This window comes from Prionailurus viverrinus, chromosome D2 (genome assembly GCF_022837055.1).
Source record: "Prionailurus viverrinus isolate Anna chromosome D2, UM_Priviv_1.0, whole genome shotgun sequence".
In the NCBI taxonomy this organism is placed as follows: domain Eukaryota; kingdom Metazoa; phylum Chordata; class Mammalia; order Carnivora; family Felidae; genus Prionailurus; species Prionailurus viverrinus.
In genome coordinates, this window is record NC_062571.1 from 86,488,038 (window position 1) to 86,511,132 (window position 23,095).

The 23,095-nt window shown below is 57.5% G+C and overlaps 1 protein-coding gene across 1 annotated transcript in view; it reads right to left on the reverse strand.

Annotated features, from left to right (window-relative positions):
- Positions 1–18,437: 18,437 nt before the first annotated feature.
- TCERG1L (transcription elongation regulator 1 like) overlaps positions 18,438–23,095 on the reverse strand; it is a 193,003-nt gene continuing 188,345 nt past the window's right edge. Inside the window, exon 12 of the mRNA XM_047826214.1 lies at positions 18,438–19,164. Coding sequence (XP_047682170.1) covers positions 19,008–19,164 — 157 coding nt within the window. The 3' untranslated portion in view covers positions 18,438–19,007. The remainder of the gene's footprint in view (positions 19,165–23,095) is intronic.

A 23,095-nucleotide genomic window follows, 5' to 3' on the forward strand; every position in this document is an offset into this window, starting at 1 on the left:
CTCGGGGACCACTTCCACCCGAGTGCGCCCACCTGCCACGGCGGGACCCGGGTGCGTGTGGGACACAGACAGGCTGCTGTCTCAATTCTTACCATTGTTTCCTCTTTCTGCCAGGTGGACCCAAGTCCCCACGACCAGTTCATGATCGAAACAGCAACAACAAAAATGCTCAGTTAAACAGGAATCAGTTAAACAGTAATATCCTGACATGAGAAAGTCTCCTTCAGTCCCACAGCCGAGCGCGGCCTGCGGAGAGCGCCTGGTGAGACCGGTGCGCCCCGCACCCTCACCTGCGGGGCAGCGAGTCAGACAGGAGAAGCCCGCAGAGGCCCAGGAAGGGGCCCCTCTGTCTGCCATGGCGCACAGAATCCCCGCGAAGCCCATCGGAATCGAGGATGAAACTAAGTCCCTGAAACTGAAGCTAAAACCAAAACGTAGAAAAGCAAACAAATTAAATAGTTGTGTGAAGTGTCAGGATATAAAATCAAAATAACGAATAGCCTTCACACGATGACTGAATAGAAAAGATAATGGATAAGAGAACACCGTTCACGCGGCAATAAAAAGAAAAAAATACGTAAAAAATAAACTTAACAGAACCGTGAACCTATGGGAGAAAAACTGAAATGTCTCCTGAACAGTAGAATTAGACTTACCTACATACAGAGTCACCCTCGTTCCCGGGTAAGACAATTCAAAATTATAAAGATGCCCGTTTCCTCTGGCTAACGTATAAATTTCTGAGATACCAATAAAAATGCTAATTAGTTTTTTTTCTGAAGCCAAACAGGTAAATTCTAAACTTCATATGGAAACGAATGCAAGATATCTTTAAAAAAAATATCAAAAGCAGGGCAATGAAGGGAGACTTATTAGATCTGAAAAGTATGATAAAGCCTCTGTGATTAAAACAGTGTAATACTGGAACATGAATCAACACACCAAGAGGAGAAAATAGAAATCCATAAAGAGACCCAATTACCTGAGGAAATTGAGCATGTGTTCACGGCAACATCTCTCAAATCCTGGGGGAAACAGAGGTGTTTTCAGAGGTGCGAGAGACCCGAGAGCCACGTGGGGGCCTGGACGGGTCCTCCCAGCACTCGCCGCAGCCCCCGGACGGGCCCCACGGTAAAAGTGGATAATTCGAGAGTGAGGAGAAGGCAGGGCGAACTGCTTTTTAACCCGGAGGTGGGAGAAGATTTTCCACGGGGAACTCAACATTTGGAAGCAATAAAATGCAATGGCCTCCTTTTTAGTCGTGTGGTAATATCACCACAAATGAATCCAAGATACATCGCGAACTGCGAGAAAATATCTACAACTTTGCTCACCATGAAGGATAACGCGGTAAAACCTGCACAAGGTTCGGAACGTCGGAGGCAGAGCAGACGCCCCGCACGGGGACCGCGACACCCGAGGACTCCCGGGGACGGGGAGCTTCTCTCCGCCGACCCCGGGGAGGACCCGCTTTACTTCTAAGTGAGAAAAACGAAGTGCAACAGGGTGTTCATAGTGTGCAATCACTCACTCTTTCGGAAGGAATCACAGGGAGCATCAAGTGTGGAAATAAGGTGGAGGGGTAGGAACGATGACTTCTCTGCTTAATCGGGTTATGGCTTTAATTTTCAACGACATAAATACCTTAGACATGCAAAAAAACTAACTGAGAAAGGATGACCGGGGCGGGGGGGGGGGGCATTAGGCACCCGGGTGGCTCTGTGGGTTGAGCTTCCGGCTCTTGATTTGGGCTCAGGTCACGATCTCGAGGTTCATGGGATCAAGCCCGGAGTTGGGCTCCATGCTGACAGCACAGAGCCTGCTTGGGATTCTCTCTCTCCCTCTCTGTCTGCCCCTCTCCCTGCACATGCTCACTTGCTTGCTCTTGTGCTCTCTCTCAAAATAATTAAGTAAACTGAGAAAGAAGAAAAAAGAAAAGGAGGAAGGAGAAGGGAGGAAGGAGGGAAGGAAGGAAGAAAAGGAGGAAGGAAAGGAGGAAGAAGGGAGGGAGGGAAGGAAGGAAGGAAGGAAGGAGGAGGGAGGGAGGAGGGAAGGAAGGGGGGAAAGGTAAGCCATGAACTGAAACGGAAGTCCATGGTCCAAGTGTGCATCATCAGATTCACAACAGAAGTCACGCCAGAAAGTGACAAACAGCTGTTAAATAGCGAACTCTGTTCGCCCTTAGTGCCATCCAGTCTGGAGCAGTGACAGCAGAGTCTGAGTTCCAGCTGACAGGTTTATCGTTGACGCAATGCGATGCCAGCTCCGAGACGTGCCGCGCGGCACATGTGGCACTTGTGGTGGCGCTGGGTGTGGGGCTGCTCTTGGGGGAGACGGGGGCCAAGCGCAGGTGGCGGAGCCATCAGATGAGCCCGCGATGCTGCCCTGGAAGTGAAGGCACCAGTGTGAACCACGGGTTTTAAAGTTACGTGTTTAAATTAAAAACCTACGTGTACAGTTGCATAATTAGCTAGTGTAATCGCAGGTTGTGTGTATGATCTCCTATGTCTGCACGTGAAAAGGAGTCGGGGCTCCTGGGGCGCCTGGGTGGCTCAGTCGGTGGAGCATCCGACTTCGGCTCAGGTCATGATCTCGCAGTTCGTGGGTTCAAGCCCCGCGTCGGACTCCGTGCTGACAGCTCGAGCCTGGAGCCTGCTTCAGATTCCGTGTCTCCCTCCCTCTGACCCTCCACCGTTCATGCTCTGTCTCAAAAATAAAATAAAACATTAAATTTTTTAAAAAATAAACAAATAAACACTTAACAAAAATACAAAATAAACAAAAAGAATCAGGGTTCCTGACTCCAGCCCCGCAGAGCACTTGGTGACCCCACACGTCTCATTGCCCCCGAATGAGAACAAGCGTGTGCACGAGGACACAGACGCCCGCCCCCCGGAAAGCCTTCCCCTGGCCGGACCCGGGACACTCGAGCGTCACAAGGAGTACTGGCAGCAGCGGCCGTAACATTCTGAAACACGTACTTTACAAAGACCGTGAGAGAGAAAAGGGGCGGAAAGGGACTGTTCTTTGTTCTAACGTGGGAGTGCACTCTCCAGACTTGGCCACCGGTCCCTCCGGTGAATGGGCCACAGCGATGGAGGCGGGGTGCCAGGGACAAGGTGTCCGTGCGGACTGAGTGTGTGCCCCCCCTCCTCGGAGCACACAGCACCATGCAGGAAGGGGGAAGGGGGGCCATTTCCGGGCGCACTGACAGCAGGACCAGCAAAGCGCAGCGGCCTCGTGGCATTGTGCGTGTCCCCGGAGGAGGCGGTGACAGGACGTGTGTGGCATCTGGGCAGAGATGGGGCAGCAGAGGCGACTCACGGAGAGGTGATCTGCCCACACCAGCGCTGGCACCGGTCCTCCATGGATCCGAGGCCAGGAGAACAGACGGGACGCTGGGAAGTCCGGATTTTATTTTCTTTAAGGTTTATTATTTATTTTTGAGAGAGACAGAGACAGAGCATGAGTGGGGGAGCGGCAGCGAGACAGGGAGACACAGAATCCGAAGCAGGCTCCGGGCTCCGAGCTGGCAGCACGGAGCCCGACGCAGGGCTCGAACCCACAAACTGCGAGATCATGACCAGAGCTGAAGTCATACTGAGCCACCCAGGCACCCCATGGATTTAAAAATGTTCAGAGTGACCTGGCGCCCAAATCTAATGAGTAAAATTTGGTTGGATCCTGGGTGAGAAAAAGTATAAAAGATACTTTGTAAAAACGAGCACAATTTGAGTGTGGACGATTAGCTGATGATCGAGTTACGGTTGGAGAATCTTGGGTAGACGGTGGTGTCTTGGCTGCGGGGACGGACTCCTTGCTCTCTGGGGACACATGCTGTGGTACTCAGGGGTAAAGTGTCTTAAATTCACCTGCAAATACCTTAGGGAAAAAGATGTGTGTGTGTGTTTCTGGCTGCGTGTGTACGTGTGTGTGCACGTATGTGCCTACAGAGAGAGCTCACGTATGACATTGTTGCAAAGTTACGAATCTGATAGGTGTGGCAGGGTTTCTTTAACGATTTTTAACAATTTAAGAATAGAAGTTGGGTAACAGAGAATGATTATAAACACACAAACTGTCCATTTCCTTTAGTCACGGCTGTGAGAGTTGAGTCACAGCTGGTTCTGGTTGGGAAGCAAGGGACCCTCAGATAGCAGGTGCCTCAGGACACGACCGCATGGGCCCGGGACCGCCCCTGGGTCTTTCGCACCCGGAGGCTCTCCGGGCACATCGTGGACGGCCGCGTCCTCTGCCGGTCACGGGGACGCCTCCAGGTCCTTCCATCCCTGCCCCGGGCTCCGCGGTCAGCTCGCCCCTCTGACCCCGGCTGCGGTCTGTGTTCAGGGCCCAGTCGGAGATTCCTCAAAAGCATTCACCTCCTAAGCCACATCCCTTGGAAAAATATGCTTGTAATATTGTTCCGCTCGGATCTACACGCTCATGGTCCCGTTTATACAACAGCTACATGATGTTCCGTGTTTATGTGCTCATTACAAAAAATTTTACAGCAAAATAAAATCGATATTTCAAAAGGACATTATGCGTTTAATAATTTCCGTGCCCCAGATGATCTCACACTTGCGTCTTCCCGTGTGTGCAGGTGTGTAGAAGCGGGGCGCACGGGGTCTCTTGGTGCACGAACACACGCCCGGGCCCTGCCACGCCACGGCCTTCAGTCCAACCTTGTAATCCAGTCCTGGCCACACCGCCCTCCTGCAGCACTCCACGTGTTCCTTCCACGCACACGCACGTGCACACACGTGGGTCCTTGCCCCGGGCTGTTCTCCGTTACAGGTGCATGTTTAGCCTGTGTAGCTGGGACCCTGCAGTGTGTTCCTGCAGCCTCTGTGCGTTCAGGTCACGAGAGCTCAAAGCACCGTGACCCTGGTCCTTGGTTCCAGTGGGGCAGCGGTCCCTGCCGCCTGATGGCCCACACTCAGTTCCTGCTGCCTCCAGCCTGAACCCACCCCTCTGCCAGCCTGGCCCAGGTCCACTGCTGCTCACCTGCCGTCTAGCTCACTGAGAAAAGCAGAATAAGATGGCTGGGGAGGGGAAGGCTGTCCCTGTGTGTGTCCGGCGAGCCAAAGGGACCGCTGTGGCCCCGAGGACGGGCACCCAGGCTGTCCATACCGAGGGAGGGACCGGGACCGAGGATTCCACCCGGAAGCAGGCCGCTCCACGGTGCGAGCTCCCAGCTCGGTCTGGGTGGGCGGGGCAGCCCCCCAGGGCACAAGTGTCCTGCTTGGGACCCCTGACCTCTGCCTCTGGCTTTACTCCAGCCTCCAGGCACTGCTAGCTCCTTTCTACAGAATCCCACGGCCCATTCCATCCTGACGGGAGGCGTCTCTGAGCGCTTCCCAACAAGAGACCCTCGTCACTGGGAGAGCGCCTGCTGGCACTATCGCAGATGCGAAGGCCCCTCGAGGCTGGGGCTGGGCACCCTCCCACGGTGCCCTCCCCCGACCTCGACAACCCGCAGACACCTCCCCGACCGCAGGGCAGGTGCTCGTGGCCCCGACGCGGCCCTGGGGGGCAGCCTCCCTCACGTCCGGGCGCGGGAGTCGCAGTGGCCGCTCCGTGGGCTCGGAAGGGCCTGGACGTTCCAGGGGCTCAGCACACCCCGACTGCAGGATAATCTGCCGCCCCAACCCCCCGCCCCCGCTGCAGACGGGAGCTCTGGGTCCAGGGGCTTCGGACAATATCCTTTGCCCGCGTCCCTAACTTCAGCCTGACCGACGGAGCCCCCGATGCATTTCTGTCAGGGAACAAAAGCATCTATCAATTAATTGATGTTTTGTACCACGACTCTGCTGAGGCTGTCAATAAATGTTTCTAAAGATGCGAATTTTGCCATTTCATTATTGGACTTTGCTGACAAATGTATATTTTGAGTAGCTGATTCTAGAACGAGGAACGCAGCAGGAAGGCGGCCAACCTTGAGGGGCCCAGGACCCCACCTACGTCCGCAGGGCCACACCGACGGGCCAGGTCTGCAGGCACCGAACCCGGCCTTCCCAGGGCAGCAGACCGTTCCCACCCGGATCTCACCTCGGCGAAAGCCGTCTACACCGCACGGGACAGCACGAGGGACACAGGCAAATAAGACCCAAGCGCAGCGAAGCAGCCAGTTCCACCTGCTCGGGGTGAGGCTGCGCCGCGGGGGAGGCCAGCTCGGGGGACGCGGACTGGGGGCCGGTGAGCGCGCCACGGCCTCGCTGAGAGCCCGTCAGCACCGAGACCCTGCCGAGCAAAGGCGAAGTCTGGTCTCTGGTGCCCACACCTGCGCCAGTTCCCAGAGGGGCGCCCGGGTCCTGCCGCTGCTCGTGGCCGGCGCGGCCGTGCGAGACAGAGGGACCCTCCTCCCTTTACGTCGGGCCCGTGGGGGCGGGCTTCTCCACTCCGAGTCCCCGGACGGGCACGAGGGCACCGGCAGCAGGACACGGATAATGCCCCAGGGCGTGACCGCGGTGCCTCGAGTGAGCTCCGGACCCTCCTCTGTTAGCACTGACCCCAGAGCCCAACGGGCGGGGGTCTGATGTCGGGACCGCACAGGGAGGGGGGCACCCGAGGGACCCAGCTTCGGGGTCTGGTGGCTCCTGATGGAGGCGTGGGCGTCTGGGGGGCGATCGTTCTCTGCCCGCTCTTCCACGTGCATGAACACCCCCCCAATGGCCCGGCTGCACCTGGGTCAGCACCCAGAGGCCCCATCTCGGTACGTGCAGTGTTGTTCGGAGCCACAAAGCATGAAGGCCACCCCGTATCCCTCCACCCTGTCCGGCTTCTGCATGAAGCCCCCCAGAGGTGGCCCGAGCCTGTAGGAGCTGCAGGGTCTCCCATCGGTCACAGCGCCGGCAGGCAGCCCCCCTTCCCCCCCGTCTCTGTGTGGTGGCAGGACTGCGGGGAAGGTGGTTCATTCATGAAATTCGCACAGAGGCTTCATCAAGCCCCGGGACTGTTGCGGGCTGGGGGCCTCATCTGCTCCCCCAGCTGTGCTGCCCAGGGCCACGGGGACACACGTGGCACAGCACGGCACCCACGAGGACACGGGATTGGCCAGCTGTGGAGCCCGGGGCACACCCCAGTCCTGGCCGGGACGGTCACCTTGCCTCTCTGGGCCTCCGCCGCTGCAGACCAGGGTACGGACTGAATGAAAACGACACAAATCTGATGAAGGCCTCTCAGAGACAGGTGGGGCGGGCAGCCTCTGTGTGGGGCCGAGAGCTAAGTCGCCATCCAGGGATCCGACCTTTAAGGCGAGGCGTGGACGACGGTGGTGGCAGCCAGCGGGTCACCTCTGCCCGCCCCTCCTCGGCCTGGGGGGTGGGGGGGGCCCTGGACGGCCCTCTGCTGGGGCTGGAGGGACGCGGGTTGGCACCACAGATGGTCAGCCCTGGCTGGCTGCGGGGTCAGCCAGCCCCGAGCTTTCTGAGCAGAGGGGACAACCGTCCCACTGCTGTCCCCTGTGACACAGGGAGACCGGCCCCGGGAATGGGTGTGAGTCAGGCTCAGGCGTCTGGAACCGGCAGGTGGGAGCATTTATCACAGGCGGTTGGCCCCACAGGTGCGGAGGCTGGGCAGCAGGGAAGGAAAGGGGTCAGCGGGACCACCGGGGCAGGGCCAGCTCCCCACCTCCGAGCCCCCATCCTGGACAAGTGAGCCCAGGGCAGGAGGAAGAGGAAGGCAGGGCCAGGCGAGCCGCCGAGCCCACCAGGCGAGCCAGCGGGTCAGTGGCTCCAAGGTGCGTGATCCCCAAGCTGCCAGGAGCTGTGCTGGGAGGGGACCCAGGAAGGCAGTCGGGCTCAGCTGTTGGCACAGTGCACCCCCCATCACCGGCTTTGACCTCGGCAGACCGTCCTGGAATTCAGAGCAGAGGCTTAGCAATGATGGAATCTGAATCTCGGGCACAGGCGGATGGGGAGTCAGAGGCCGCAGAGGGGGAGGCGTTGACGGCTGACCCCGCTGCGCCCCGCCGCGCCCCGCCCGGGAAAGCGGGTTCTGCCGGCTGGCGTGCTGGGGATGGGGAGGCGGGGACAGGCTCTGCCCGCGCTGCCCGCAGCCACCAGCCCCCGCGTGATCAGCGACCTCCACGGAGCCCACATTGTAGCCAGTCTGCTTTCTGTGGCCGAAAGGGACTTTTAAATCCTAAATATTTTCATGTAAATTTGTCTTTAGACTTACGCTAAAAACACAATACTGTCAGAGGGGAACACATAGCTAAGAGGCTGATTTTTTTTTTTTCCTGAAGATATTTTCATTATTTGATAAGGATTTAAATGGATTTTAACTACCTCCCCAGATAGTTCTTTTTAAATGTTTTAATTTTAAGACCTTCCTGGCTTAATACATTATATGGTGCATAATCAGGTTATATATTCTCTGTCCTATCTCAGCCTGAATAATGGGAAAATGGGATTATAATAATACCTCTGCAGGGCAATTAAATGCAGCAATCACGGTGCAGAGCTGGTCTCCTCCCAGCTCGAGCTGCCTGGGGGGTGGGGGGGGGGGTCTCCCTGCCTCCCACATCCCCACCCTTCTGCCTCCACAGGGCCCGGCAGCGGCCATGCCTGGGGCGGCCCAGACCCAAGAGTCCTTTCCCGGTGACAAGGCCGTCATGCGGGTGGCATCGACCGAGCCCGTGGTGTGCCGGCCATCCTCACACACGGCCCCTCTCCCTTAGGGGCTCCTGCAAGACGGGAGCCGCTGTTCGGCGCAAGAAACTGAGCTTCTGAGAATTTCACCGGCCGGCCCGAGCTCACCCACTGAGCACCGACTCTGACCCCACAGACTCCAGGTTTAAACAGCTCTGCCCATTCGTCGACCCTGGAGGGAAACTGAGGTCGGGTGGGTGCTAGATCTGTGGCCCTGAGCAGGCGGCTTCTGCCTGAGGAGACGCTGAGTCTAGACGGAGCACTTAGCTCAGAGCCTCGGGTGATGTCGCCTGCCGTCCGTGCTGCTGGGGGTCCCGCTGAGCAGCGTCTGGACACGGGGCCCTTGAAACAGTCTGCCTGAGCCCCTTCCCCAGGTCAAATGCTCACTGCCCTTCTGTGAGTCAGTTTGCTCACCTGTAAAATGGGGCACTAATCTCGACTATCTGGTGGGCCCACGTGGGGATCACATGAGTTGTGCCTCGAACCGAAACCCCTGGCGAAGGTCTGCGGTGAGGACATCCGAGCGGCATTGTTGTCTGGAGTGTCATTCCACCCCAGGGCTCGGCGTGCGGGGCCAGCAAGGTTAACTTCCCCGCTGCTGCCTGAGCTCCACGGTGAGTTCCTGGGGGCGCGGGGCCTCTGTCTGCCCCACGCCTGAGTCCCCAGAACTTACCTCAGTAGGGACGCACCTTCGCCAGCTGTGACCTGCTCGTTCTGCCGTCCGCGGGTAGAGACACGGGGCATTCGGGCAGCCCGTGACCCCACCCGCACAAGGGACTCCCAAGTCAGTAGCCCAGGGCTTGCTGTCCTGGCCTCATGGGAGAGCCCCTCGGCCAGCAGAGCTCAGGCCAGCGGAGGGGAGGGGACGGACGAGGGGCGCTTAACGACTCTGCCCGAGGACAATTTACGGCGAGCTGCTGCACCGGAGGCTGCCAAGCGGGGGCCGGCGACTTCATTCTGCTTCCCGGCACCGGGCGATGTTGATGCAGAATCGTCGGGACCTTTATGGGCCGTTTCCAGTTCTAAAATACGGCATAAGTGGCAAAGTGATCGTGCGCGTGGCGAGAACTATTTATTACGTGTGGGACCGTGATAAATATTTCTTTTATATCCTAAATAAAACCCCCAAATCCTGGGTGTTTTGTGGTCCTCTTTTATATCTTCCCATTATGGCCCTGGCCCTGGGATTTAGCCAAAATTTAGTGGCAGTGAACATGAGCTATGTGGAGCCCCCCCGACCCCGGCAGGTGTCAGCACGGGGTGCCACGGGCTGGCTCGGCCGCTTTCGTCCAGAAGGAAGCCCCGCTCGGACGGAAAGCGGTCGGACACGGCACAGAGGAAGAGCTTCTCAGAACACGGGCCACTCGGTTGGACACGCCGCTCTCCGCACCCAGAACAACGGCCCAGCACACACCCCTTTCCTGAGAGCAGGGCACGGCATGCGTCCTAAAGTCGGTGAGGACCGTGTGCAAATACATTGGATCCAGACGGCATTTCGGTTCTGTTAGTCTGAGCTACGAAAAATGGCGTAGATCCGACTCTCGTATTAAATGCGCACGGCGAAGGTAGAGGAGGTCCCAAGGGCAGGGGAAGTGACGCGTTCCTTGGCACACCTCGCCGGCAGGCGACTTGTCGAAGGGAGCATCTGAGACGCCCACATCTGGAGACTCCCGGATGCGATCAGAGGACTGAAACGGAGCTCCGTCTCGGAAGGACATGGCTTTCAGAGAATGTGAAAGAGATCCGACCCTCCTGGGGACGGCATCCCGTGCTTCTCAGGTCCCTGCCCTCTGTCCGCTTGGGGTCGAGGCCACTTTCCAATGACGGTCCCACATCCGGGTAGGTGCACAGGGAGAGCCACAAATTTGGATGTTCCCCAGGGGTCTGTGGAGACACTCGCCATCGCAGAGCCTCCGAGGGAAGGACCAGGCATGGGTGAGTGGGTGACGGAAGACAGACAGAGGGGACAGTCTGGAGGCACAGGTGTGCACACCCAGGCGCACACAGACACAGGCACACACCCCACACACCTGTACGCAGTCCCGCAGGGCAGCGCTGGCCTCGGTGGGCCAGGAGGGAGCAGCCGTGCCCGGCAGGCTCATCGCCCCTCTGCAGAGTGTCAGTTCTGTCCCCAACTCCGCCATCGGGCACCGGGCACCCAGCCGGCTACATCCAGCCCTGCCTCCAGCCCCCTCAAATGCCAAGGGGATATTTTCCCGGATAATTCGGCACAACGCCACTGAAAAGAAAACGTTTGGAATGTCTCTGCCCTGCGACCAGGCAGCTGGTCCTCGCTCGACCTCCTCCGAGACGGTCCCGGCCGGCTGTGGCGGCCCCGTACGTCCCAGGACAGAGGGACAGACTCAGCATGAAGTCCTCTGCTGGCCCGAGCTGTGCTCGGCGAGCTCCCTTCCTAAAGATAGCTACGTCCCAGGACACACAGCAGGTCAGCAGAAGCAGAGAAGACAAGAGCCCAAACTGAAAGGACCAGAGTCCCTTCCCAGCCACCACTGCACTGGCCGGCCCGTGGGAGGTGAGTAGGGACAGTCGGTGGCAAGAAGGTGCTCGTTTCTGTGATGGGAGTAAACCTACGGGAGAAACACCCACCCCTGGGGTTCGAGCAGCAGGGTTGTGTCGCCAGGTCGGAGCCCCGGAGCTGGAAAAGCTGGCACTGGGAAAGGGCAGGGCTGTCTGTTCCCTTCTCCCCCAGCAGGTGGGAACAGGGAGGGCCTTGGAGGAGATGGTGTTTGGATGGAGGTGAAAGAGATCCAGGCTCCAGAGGAGCCGGGAAGCAGGCCCTCCGACCGGCCACCCTGGACAGATGTCGCCGCCAGACAGGCCTCCAAGCTCCAGAGCGTCGGTGTCCCCGCCTGACCTCACCCGCACCCCCACACCCGGGCACCTGCTGGGGTCGCCCAGCCCTGGCAGGAGCCACGTGAGGCTCACTGTTTGTTAGGGAGCAGCACCTGTGGGGGGGCTGGGCTGCCATCGTTCGGGGCAACGTGGCTTCTGGGGCCAGCCGGCCTGGGAACCCCCCTGGGCTGGTAAGGGCAGCCGCGAGGTGGAGAGACGTCCCACTGGGTTACGCTCAAGCTGCCAGTGCAGGAGCGCCCGTGCGCCCCGAGACCTTTCCTCAGCTCCTTCCCCACCAGCGGCAACTTGGGCATTTCCAGAAGCATGTGATTTCGGAGCAGCTCCCGCGAGGCTCCACTCACCTGCATTACTGCTTGATCGCGGGAATGAACCTCCCGCCCATCAGTGAGCCGCTCGTGAGGCTTCCTTCCAGGGGCTCCTGGGCCAAGAGGTGACTCCCCCTGCCCTGGGGAGTCTCGGGGCCTGGGGGCCTGGGGGGGGGGTGCGGCCTGGAGCACAGATTCTGGAGTCAAACGGACTTTTGGGCAAGTCCTGGCCGCATCTCTCTCCAGGAGACTTTGAGCAGATTGCTCGATGCCTCCAGACTTCGGGTTCTCTGTGAGCTGAGGACAGTTAACAAAACCCACCTCGGGGGATTTTGTTGGAGGCACGAAACGAGGCAAGGAACCAAGGCCCGGCGGAGAGCGAGCATTCGTCAGATCTCCCGTTAGAATGACCATTTCTGTGATTTATAGGTCGTCACGGTCATTCCCAAGGAGGAGCTTGTTGGAGTTTCGAAGCCTGCACAGCAAGTCGCTGAAACCGGCGGGCCTCCAACAAGGGCCACGTCTGGATTCGCTCGTGGGCCTGCCGGGGGGGGGGGGGGGGGGGGGGCTTGGGGAGGGCGGCTGGTGTCTGTGCCCCTTGGGGTCCACGCTTGGCAGCTGACGCCGCTTGTCACCTGAGACCCCAGCCAGAGACGAGGGCCACGGCACCTTCCCCTCCCTCTCCCGCCAGCCTGGGCTTCCCCGGGTCACGGTGGCTCCCAGGGGAGGCTGCCTCCGCTCTGGGGCCTGGCCCGGCAACCCCCGCGGCCCCGCCTCTGCCACGGGGCCCGCCCACACCCCGCCCCTGGCAGGCTTGTCCGCACGCGGTCCGGAGGGCATGCGTGGCGGTGCATGCGTGTGCGATCGTGCGTGTGCGATCGTGTGCGTGCGTGGTCATTGTCGGGACGTTCGATCCACCGCAAACTTGCACCAGACGCGTGGACGCAGCCCAGCGCTGCTGGGGGGGGAGACAGCCAACGCCCACGGGGGGCTCGGTCCACAGGCTCCCTCACTTTCCTGCAACAAGCAGGTGTCACTTCGATGATCACTAAACATCGCAATGTTTAAAAAAGTGTGATATAGTGTTTAAAGACTGTTTCTTGGAAAATAGAAAGTGGAGACAGAGAGGGTTTATACCACATGGCAAACATCTCTAAAATTCCATCCAAACAACTCTCTGCCTCAAATTCCTCTCCCTCCCCCCGAGCAGGCGTCTCCACCCTGCGCTGGCTTGGGGCGCCCGCCAGCCGACCACCGTCCTCCCACGTCACCCCTCCACGTCCACCGCTCTCGCCTCCTCACGGGCTGTCTCACGGGTTGTCCCGTCCAACACGGCAGTGTTTATAGGCACTGACTCTCGAGCCATTTTCTCCCACCACTGACCCCAAGGAGGCATGACTCCATTATCTCAACCACCTTTCTTGAGTGATCAGGAAGCTTTAACCTGTTCACACTTTATTATTTTTTTTTAATTTTTTAATGTTTATTTATGTTGAGATTAGAAGAGAGAGAGAAAGCAAGCTGAGGGACAGAGAGAGAGAGAGAGACATGGAGGGAGAGAATCCCAAGCAGGCTCCACAGCACAGAGCCCAGCACGGGGCTTGAACTCATGAACCTCGAGATCGTGACCTGAGCCAAGACCTAGAGTCGGAGGGTCTACCAACTGAGTCACCTAGGTGCCCCTGGTTCACACTTTAAATACCTTATGGGGAAAATGTCAACCAAGCAAAGGTTAAGTATTTGGGGACAAAAGATGAACGACTTTTTCCCGCTATTGTTGGGGGATTATTTGAAACAGATCATTCAAATGAAGCAACAGGAAAATAAATAGTAGAGACAATAAACGCTTCATACAAAAATAAGCCTTAAGCAAACCCAGGATAAGAAATCTGTCACTGCCGTCATCGATAAAGAAACCAGTGAGAACGCATCCATGTGCTCTGTCCTTTTTATTCATTCACCAGCTCCATAGGGATCCCTGCTGCCCAGGGCCCAGGGCACCTGCTGAGGCCCCTCCCTGCAGGGCCTGGGGGGGATGGGGTGGTGAGCTCTTCGAGGGGCTTCTGCCCACAGCAAGAAGATCTATGTGGGGAGCACGTGACAGATGTGGCTTCACCGAGAAGGCAATGGAAACTGGGCAAAGAGAGGAAGACGGGGCCCCGTGGAACCAGGGGCCTGCACACCAGGACCCACGTGAGCGCGCCAGTGCATGGCAGGATAGCTGGGCGAAGGCTGTGGTCCAGGGGGCGGTGACTGGCTGGGTGACGCTTGGGGAGACAAGCAAAGGGGCAGGTGGGTGAGAGGCGGGTGCTCTGGAGGTCGGGGTGACGGGCGGGACTCAGACCCCATGGCCCTATTGGGAAGCTCCTGCCTCTGGGACACGGAGGGTTAATCCAACGATCAATGACAGTGACCCACCACTCCTGCGTTAGTCCTTTGACTGGATGCATTTTTACCTGATCGACAGGCACTCAGTTTCCTGCTGGGTTTTAGCAGCTCAGAGGGCACGACTGAGTTGCCCCACGTTACCCGGTGGTGTTTCCAATGAAAGGAAAAGGTGCAAAAATTAAGCAAAGCTGCCATTTAAAAGAAATCTTGGTCTATTGTCTTCCTATCATGTCTTAACTACAGATCGATGGCTTAAAAATGGATTAATTCCACAGCCCTCAAAGTGGGCAAATGTTTGAAATACAGATCCCAGACACCTAGGGAGCAGCTTTTTCTCAAGCTGGTTCCCCTTCTTCTCCCTGAGGGTTTCCCTGATTACGCCAGAGTTGACCTTTCATCTCCAACCACATGATGACTGACAGCTAGACAGACGTGAGCATAAACATGGATGTCAATAGACTATCTGTCTACGACCTTCAATAATCTCATTTTCTGAGATTCAAAATCACGGTCAGAGGAACGAAAATGAAAGTTCCCAAACGTCTGGGTGAAAACCAGAAGCATCTGGAACTTCCCATAGGGGCCAGGAGGTGCCTGTGTGTTTCTAGGTGCTAACGTCATGGATGTTTTCCACCTCCTTCCAGCACAAAGTCTGGGCTTGTGTGATCTCCTATGTCCTCCCACTAACATGGTTTCTGGAGTAGTTCTGTGTCGTCGTGAGCCTCGGATAACTACCCTTGGAGTGTGATGATGGTGGTGATTAAGTCGTGCTGACAGCAAACAGATGGCCCGCAGCAGGAACGACTGAGCAGGGCTTAACAGAAGGGCCGTTAGGGGCGCGGGAGCAGCTATGGTCAGCACGCGCGGCCGGGTGCCCGGGACCAGCCTTCGCAGGGACTGTCCTGCTGTGGGCCTGAGGGAGCAGGACGCGGTCCTCACCGGAGCCGGGGCCCCAGGAGGCCCCCAACCGGGCCGAGCAAGTACTCCAAATCCGCTGCTGCCCACGCGGAAGCACCGAAGGCCAGAGGTTGTGGTGGGGAGGCTCCGGGGCCACCGGGCAGGGGGGAGGAGCTCAGGCAGCGAGTCCGCCACCGGGCCCCGCGAGGCGCTCGCTGCCGTGGGTGTAGACAACGCTGTGGCCCCAGCGTGGCAGACAACCGACCCAGTTCCCACACGTTTGTGGGGCGAGGCGAATGAAATCAGTCACGTGTCCGAAACCCACAGTAGTCCCCGACCAGGAAACAGTAGGGGCAAAGAAGGGAGAGACAACTTAATGGGAAAGCATGGCCCTCCAGCCTCTGCTTCTGCAGACGGCCGCGGAGCCCAGATGGCGATCGCACCTTCAGCCGACCCTGCGGTGCCCCTCGCCCCTCGCGGCACCTCAGACCCCAGTCTGTTCCCCACAGGCCCTCAGCGTCTGGCAGGCCCAGCTGTGTGCTGACTGGTACCCCGGGCGCCCGCTGAGCCCTCTGGCCCCGGACACTGTCCCTGTCCCACGGGATACGGGAGACATAACTTGCCCTCGGCAACTGGGATAACTGCCCAGCAAGCGTAGCCACCGTCTTCTCCACTCGATGTTTCCGCGCCACGAGGCGTCAGAAGGGCCAGGGGCCCGGCTTCAAATCGCATCAAGATGGTGGATGCTGCACTTGGGCCACGGGTTCTCCAAATCCACTAAGCCCGGGTTGCGGGGATGAAGGTTATCGGGCGGCATAATGAGAAGGGTCGCTCCCATCTCCCCTTTTTGGGGGCCGGTGTCTTGCCCCGTGATTCCAGGGAGACGGCGACATATGCCAGCTGCTGGTTTAAGGCCAACAGGTGACCCTCGCAGGACCCTACCCGACCTCGCCCGACCTCGCCCGACCTCGCCCCGTAGATGTACTGTGCCTTCAGCAGGCCGTCCCAGCACGGGACCAGCCAGCTGCTTCTGGGCCTGAGGGTTCATGGGGGTGCCCGTGGGGCCTGGGCGTGAGGGTTCGGTGGGGGGGGGGGAGGTGCCCGCGGGTCCTGGGCGTGAACCTATTGTTGCAATGACTGTCCCTTAAAATGCATTTCCTGGTCAAGACCACACTGTGTGGGAAGCCGTGTGGCCCAGCAGCCATTCTGCAAGAGCGTGGGTGGTAACTAGGGGAAGGGGAGGAGCATCTGAGATTCACCTTTGTGAGGGGGAGTTGCTCCCCGGAACAATGGGGGGATTTGGGGGCGCCTGGGTGGCTCAGTGGGTTAAGCATCCGACTTCGGGTCAGGTCACGATCTCACAATTCGTGGGTTCGAGCCCCGCGTCGGGCTCCGTGCTGACCGCTTAGAGCCTGGAGCCCGATTCGGATTCTGTGTCTCCCTGTGTCTCCGCCCCTCCCCCACTCACGCTCTGTCTCTGTCTCTCAAAAAATGAATAAACGTTAAAAAAACAAAACCAAAACCAAATGGGCGGATTCATGGGACCAACCCGGAACAGGGGTCTGGGTCGGTGGACACAGACCAGGAACAGTGGGGAGGGAGACACTGGCCGACGGGCCCACACGCCCAGGACCGCCCACCTGGTTACCCGGTCTCGGAGCTTCGTACAAACAGCGCGGGACGTGCGAACTCCCGGTGCTGCGCCCACCGCGCTCCCCTCACCTCATCGCCCCCATCCCAGCCTTGCGCCTTGTAGACCCCCAACCAGCCGGCGGTTCAGCCAGCCCCCAAATCAGTGTAGACGCGTGCCCCGGGCCCCCTCTCATCTCCCAGGCAAGTTTACAGAACTGCCGTTCGGTCTAGCCTGATGCTCCCCCGTGGGGACTTCCTTCACCTGCCCTCGGGGCCACTCCTGACCTGGGGGTGGGGGCTGAGGCCAGCACAGCAGGACGTGTGACCGCTACTCTGGGCCTGCCCCTTCCTCCTCAGCTGACGGACGGCAAGGACCTGACCGGGGGGGAGGCAGCAGCCAGGGGAGCAGGGGTCCACCGAGGTCTTCCAGAACCACTCAGGCTCAGCCCTGCCGCTGGCCTCTCCATCTGAGGTTAAATGCTGCCCCGTACGTCCGGCTGCACGCCGAAGGGGTCAGGTCACACTTCACGCTGACAACGTGGGTGCAGTCACGTGGGATCTTGTGGCCAGGCAGCCGGCCTCTCTCGGGGCAAGCAGCCAGTCAGCTGGCTTTCCAGTGGACGGGACAGATGGCAGGAGGGCCGCTGGCTTGTGCGAACCTCAGGGGTTGCCGGGGGTTCCGTCTCTGTCCCGGCTCCGCGTCCCGAGGCCCGCACCGCCGGCCGCCTCCCCCAGCCCGCCGTCTCTCCGGGTGCTGTTGGGCGAGGGTATGCCACCAGACCCGCCACACGAGCCACTTTCCCGGCATCTTAGACGGCGGGCTCCCGGGGCTCCCAGAGCCACGGCCGCGCCTTCTCCAGGGAGGTCCCCATCTCTGCACGGGTCGGGGGGCTCCTTCCGTGGGGGCTTCTCTGAGCCCTGGGGGTCACGTCTGCTCCTGTGGCTGTCGTCTGTGCGTTCTTTGGCGGTCACCCGGACTCACCAGCCTCATTACCCGAATGCCTTTATATGTGATAACTCTTTCCATTAAATTTCTCTGTTCAGTTTACAAAGTGGTTTCTACTCCAGATTGGACCCTTACCGGAAGGTCTGCCTCCTGGCCCCTGCCCCGGATGCCCAACCCCACTGGCTGCTGCCTGAACCCAAGTGATGGCCCCAGAACCCAGATCTAACCCAGAAGCTAGCCTCACAACACTGGTGCTGAGACCAGGGCTTACTTAACCCAAAGAAGAGAGAAACCCGCCCAATTACGTCCTAATACGCGTGGCAGAGAGCCGTGTTCACCGCACTGAAGAGGGACCGGGGAGGCGAGGAGGAGGTGTCGCTGTGCCCTGGGGCAGTGGCAGCGTATCTGAAGAGAGGCCCCGTAAGCCTCGAAATAAACAGGCAACAATTTAGAGAACGCAGTTAATTAGCTGGGTTTTAGCCACCATCGCTCCACCCAGAACGGGCAGGTTGAAAGGCAGGATTTTTGTTTGTGCTCACTCAGCCCTTGTGTGCGTTCACAAACACTGTTAGGAATCTTTCCAAACAGACTGTCTTCAGTTGAAACACTGTTTTGCCGCTGGAGATCGCAGTGGAAATCTTACCACCAAAACACACTGGTTTAAAATATTTATTAATTAAAAAAAATTTAAAATTCTTTTTATACAAAGATGATGAGAAAAATCTCATGCAAACTGGGCATACAATAAAAATAACTCAACTATTCGTATGATGATTTTGTACAAAATAATCCCATTTTGAGTAGGACCCCCGACAGACGTTGCGGCCGCCCTGTCTGGGGCCCGGCGCCCCCTCGGACTGCTGCGGGGGTCCGGGGTCCACGTGTGGAGGCGCTCAGGGTCGTCGCTATGACTGGTGATGATGATGCTATTGCTACTACTCGGGACACCGGACGGACACCCAGCACTCGGAAGGAGCCCCCGTGCCACGGGGCTCAGAACCCAGGGAACACACAAAGGTTTGGAGAAAAGTTTCAGGTACTCAGATCAACTCATGAAAACACCTTGAGAGGGATATAGATATTTCTGCTGAGCTACAAACCTGCGGTGGGTTTATGATTTGTATATATTACAAGTACTCTGCGTAATTAAACAATTAAGGGAGCGACCTACCATGGCAATTAGAAACGCATCAGACTCGGAACGCCGTACAAAAGAGAGCTTCAATATGAAACAGTAATCCTCCGAGAAGTGCGCGCAGCCCCGCGCGGCACCCTCCGCTCCGCACCTGTCCTACTGCGCCTCTCACACGTTCATCTCATCTTCCGCAGCCGGAGTCGGTTTTCCTTGTCCCGTTTCTTAAGAATAAGTATGAATTGGTTGAAAAAATGCTCCTGGTCCTTCTTTCTTTGAACAAGACGAAACCTCTGGTCCCGGCCGTACTTCTCCGCAAACTCCTTAAACGTGGTTCTGAAAAACAGGAACTTTCCTGAGACCTGTCTGCCCGGGAGCGGTTTCCGCACCTCCTGACCCCTGCAGGCTGGCATCACCTCCAGAGGTGGACAGCCGCTACCACCCGATCTAGCTGTCCTCGGGCCACAGGGAGAGGACATGGGGAAGGTCGGGGACAGGGGCGGGACTTGGGGCAGGTCGGGGGACAGGGGTGGGATCTGGGGCAGGTCAGGGGACAGGAGCAGGATTTGGGGCAGGAAATGGGCATCCCACACCTGCCCCAGCTACTCCCGTGCTGGGTGCCACTCCCCGTGGGGGCCCTTGGGATCCTGACCCCACTGAATACCTGCATGGCTACCTCTCCCCAGCCTCTGGAGATGAGCCCAGACTCTCCGGCTTCTTCAGCCTCCCTCACTCGGAGCTCTCAACTGCCACCTACGTCCACCACTGCTTTGGCCACACGGGTCCCCTCCTGTCCCCTCTTAGGATGTCCTGGCTGCCACAGGCCACTCAGGTAGCCCCTCTGCCTGGCACGCTGTCCCTTACGTCTGCTCTTGTCACTGGCAGCCGGGCTCCGCGTGTCTTTTTTGAGGAAACTCACCCTACAGACGGGGTCCCTCGCAGCCCTTGTCAACAGCCACAACCATGGTAAGCCCAACTGTGCCATCTACTCCTCCCCGCCCCCCGCTCCACCGGAGGCTCTGCGATCCGTGTTGTTTCCCGCCAAAGGTCCCGGACGCCTGGCGGCAGTGGCCGGCGTGTGGAAGAACCCAAGGTCAACTGAATGGGCCGGGGAGTCCGACGCAGGGTCTGGGCGGCTCAAAGGGCAAGTGGGTAAGCCCCTTGCAGGGACAAATGGCACCTTCGCGAGCACCGGTCCCCACAGCCTCCCCCTCCCAGGCCCGAGCTGGCAGCTGGGAACAGGCCCGCGGGGCTACGGGAGCTCGGTCCGGGGATCCAAAGTCCTCCCACTTCTCCTTGTGGAGGACTTCATACTCCGCTGCAGACATTTCACTCTTGTATCAAAGGATTATAATGTAACAGGAGGGCTGCACTGACATGGCTGTCAGGCGCCCGGACACATCCCCACCTGCCACCAGCGTCCCTCTTCCTGGTCCAGCCCCACAGCCTCCTGGGTCACGCTCCGGGGTTGTGCCTGCTCATGCGCGTCTCAGAAAGAAAGCGCTTCTCTCTGCTGCCCTCCTTCCTTCTTCCCTCTTCCTCCTTCTCTGGACTGAAAGTGTACATCCCCCAGGATCCTAGGTGGACCTCCCGGCACCCCCCCAGTACTAGTGTTGGAGGGGGGGGGTCAAGGCCTTTGGGAGGTGACTAGGTCACAAAGGGCTCACCACACGCTGAGCCAGAGTGCTGATCTCGGACTTCCAGCCTCTAGAACTGTGAGGAATATCCGTTGCTTGAGGCCCCTGGTTTGTGTTCCTGGGAACAGGAGCCCAAATGGACTAAAGGACTAAGGCCCTTGTCTCATCCTTCCTTCCTTCCAAGATGAGAATCACAGGGACTTGCTACTCTCTTCCCTTGTCTGGATAGCAGCCTGCATATCTTCCATTCAGAGGCTGAGCACAGGTCTTGTCTACAAGGTCCTGCTCGGGGCACTTCTGAAAAGAAGTGTCCCTGAGGAGAGAGGGAGAATTACAAATCTGTGGCCCCCCAGCCATGCCGTGGGGCATCCTGGCTTCTGCTGGGCCTTCCAGTGGGCCGGGGGGAGCCCCTGAGTCACCGGCACAGCACCCCCTTTGCCCTCTGGCAGCTGGGGACACAGCCCACCTGCACCTAAAGGAGGCAGACAGTGTGGCCTTGGGAAGAAGCACAGAGTGCAGACCCCACAGCCTGAGCGGCAGACCGAGGGGAGGACCCCCGTGGCCCCTCGCCCCATCTCAGGACCCCCAGAGCCGGGCAGGACTGGGAGCTGGCTCTGGCCGTCCCCGTGGCTGTGGTGACAGGGCCAGAGCACAGTGTAACTGGCGGAGCTGCTGAACCCCGAGAGGCTGCTTCTAGGGTGCTCAGATGGCCTGTGCTTAGCTCACCCGGCCACCCGTGTGCAGCGACTTGAACTGCACGTATTCTACTAGGAAACCTATGGAACAGTGAGGGGAGAAGGTGAAGTGGTCCGTAAAGTCTTGACGATGTTGCAGAATCAGCCATTTTGACATAAAAATGGCTTAATAATCATAAAAGTACGTATGCACGGTGCACATTTTTAACATAGCAGGCAGTTTAATCTACCTTTAAAGAAGAAGTAAGTTTAACTTTCTGATTTCTATCAGTCGTTTTCCTTCTGTGTGTGTGTGTGTGTGTGTGTGTGTGTGTGTGTGAGAGAGAGAGAGAGAGAGAGAGAGATCTTTCTCCTAATTGCCAGATGCGTTGTGAGTATTTTCTCCTTTGTCTTCAGGACGGGAAGGGGAATGTGTTGACTTCCTGTTAACATTTTACCAATGGACAGATTGAGAATATTTGGTGATGATGGTGATGATGGTGATGATGGTGATGAGAGGCATCTCTGTCACCAAGCTTCTTCTACCTGCCAGGTGCTATGTTCGCTTCCGCGTCTGCACCACCCAGGGAGTCTGCTGTAGCTGTACTGCCCACAGATGATGCCGGAAGCTCAGAAAGGTGCAGTGCCTCACTCCACTGCAGGGCTGAGGAGGGGTGGGGGGGGCTGTGCCCCGAGGCAGGGGCTGCACACCAACTCCTCTCTCCTAGGGTCACCACGTGGGGACACAGAGATGCCAGTGTTCTCATCTCTAACCACAGGAAATCACAATTTACAAACGTTTAGATGAACATTTGCTCTTCTAGATTAGCCTTTTGTGATGGGGGTAATTCACGCTGCATTTTTCCCCATTCGGAAAACATCCGTCCTTTAAATACTTGGAGAGGCTTTATAAGGACCATACAACCAACATCCAATTATTGACCAGGTGAACTAAATAATTATCAATCAAAACATGGGAGCCTATGTCTTCACAGAAAGCAAACATCAATTAATGTTTTTTTTAAAAAAAATAATGTTGTATTTATGCATTATTACTAAAATGCCGAAGTGCCCGCATTATTATTAAAAATAATAACACATAAACGTCCATTCAGATGTATCTCAACCCCAAATAAAAATAAACCGAAGTCAATTTTTTTGGCTTATAAAAGTTATAGTCCTATATTTCTAAAAGTAGTACAATGTTCATTACTTCTTAAATATCAGCCAATTTTAGGGGTGCCTGGGTGGCCAGTTAAAGCGTCTGACTCTTGATTTTGGCTCAGGTCATGATCTCACAGCTTATGAGTTTGCACTAACAGCATGGAGCCTGCTTGGGATTCTCTGTCTCCTCTCTCTCTGCCCCTCCCCCTGCTTGCATTCTCTCTCTCTCGCTCTCATAAATAAATAAACACTTTTACACAAAAGCCAATTTAAAAAAAAAAAATTTTTTTTTAACGTTTATTTATTTTTGAGACAGAGAGAGACAGAGCCTGAACGGGGGAGGGGCAGAGAGAGAGGGAGACACAGAATCGGAAACAGGCTCCAGGCTCTGAGCCATCAGCCCAGAGCCCGATGTGGGGCTCGGACTCACGGACCGCGAGATCGTGACCTGGCTGAAGTCGGACGCCCAACCAACTGCGCCACCCAGGTGCCCCACACAGAAGCCAATTTTAAAGAAGACTTAAGTTCATGCATTTTTCTAAGTTCTAACATCCAGTTTCCTATTGGTTTATTTCACGGGAACAGTGCCAGGTTATTTTAGGTGACTTTGGCAGCAAATTTACTTGGCTCATTTGCCCTGGTGTGTGTCCCCTCTCTTTCCACCCTGGCCGACTGGGAAGACGTCCACAACCAACGGTGAGGTTTATTTTACTGCCACTGTTCGGGCTCTGTATGCCTAGTCTCCGAGTTCGTGTTCCGTGCGCTTACTTTCTGATCCCTAGATTCGAGGTT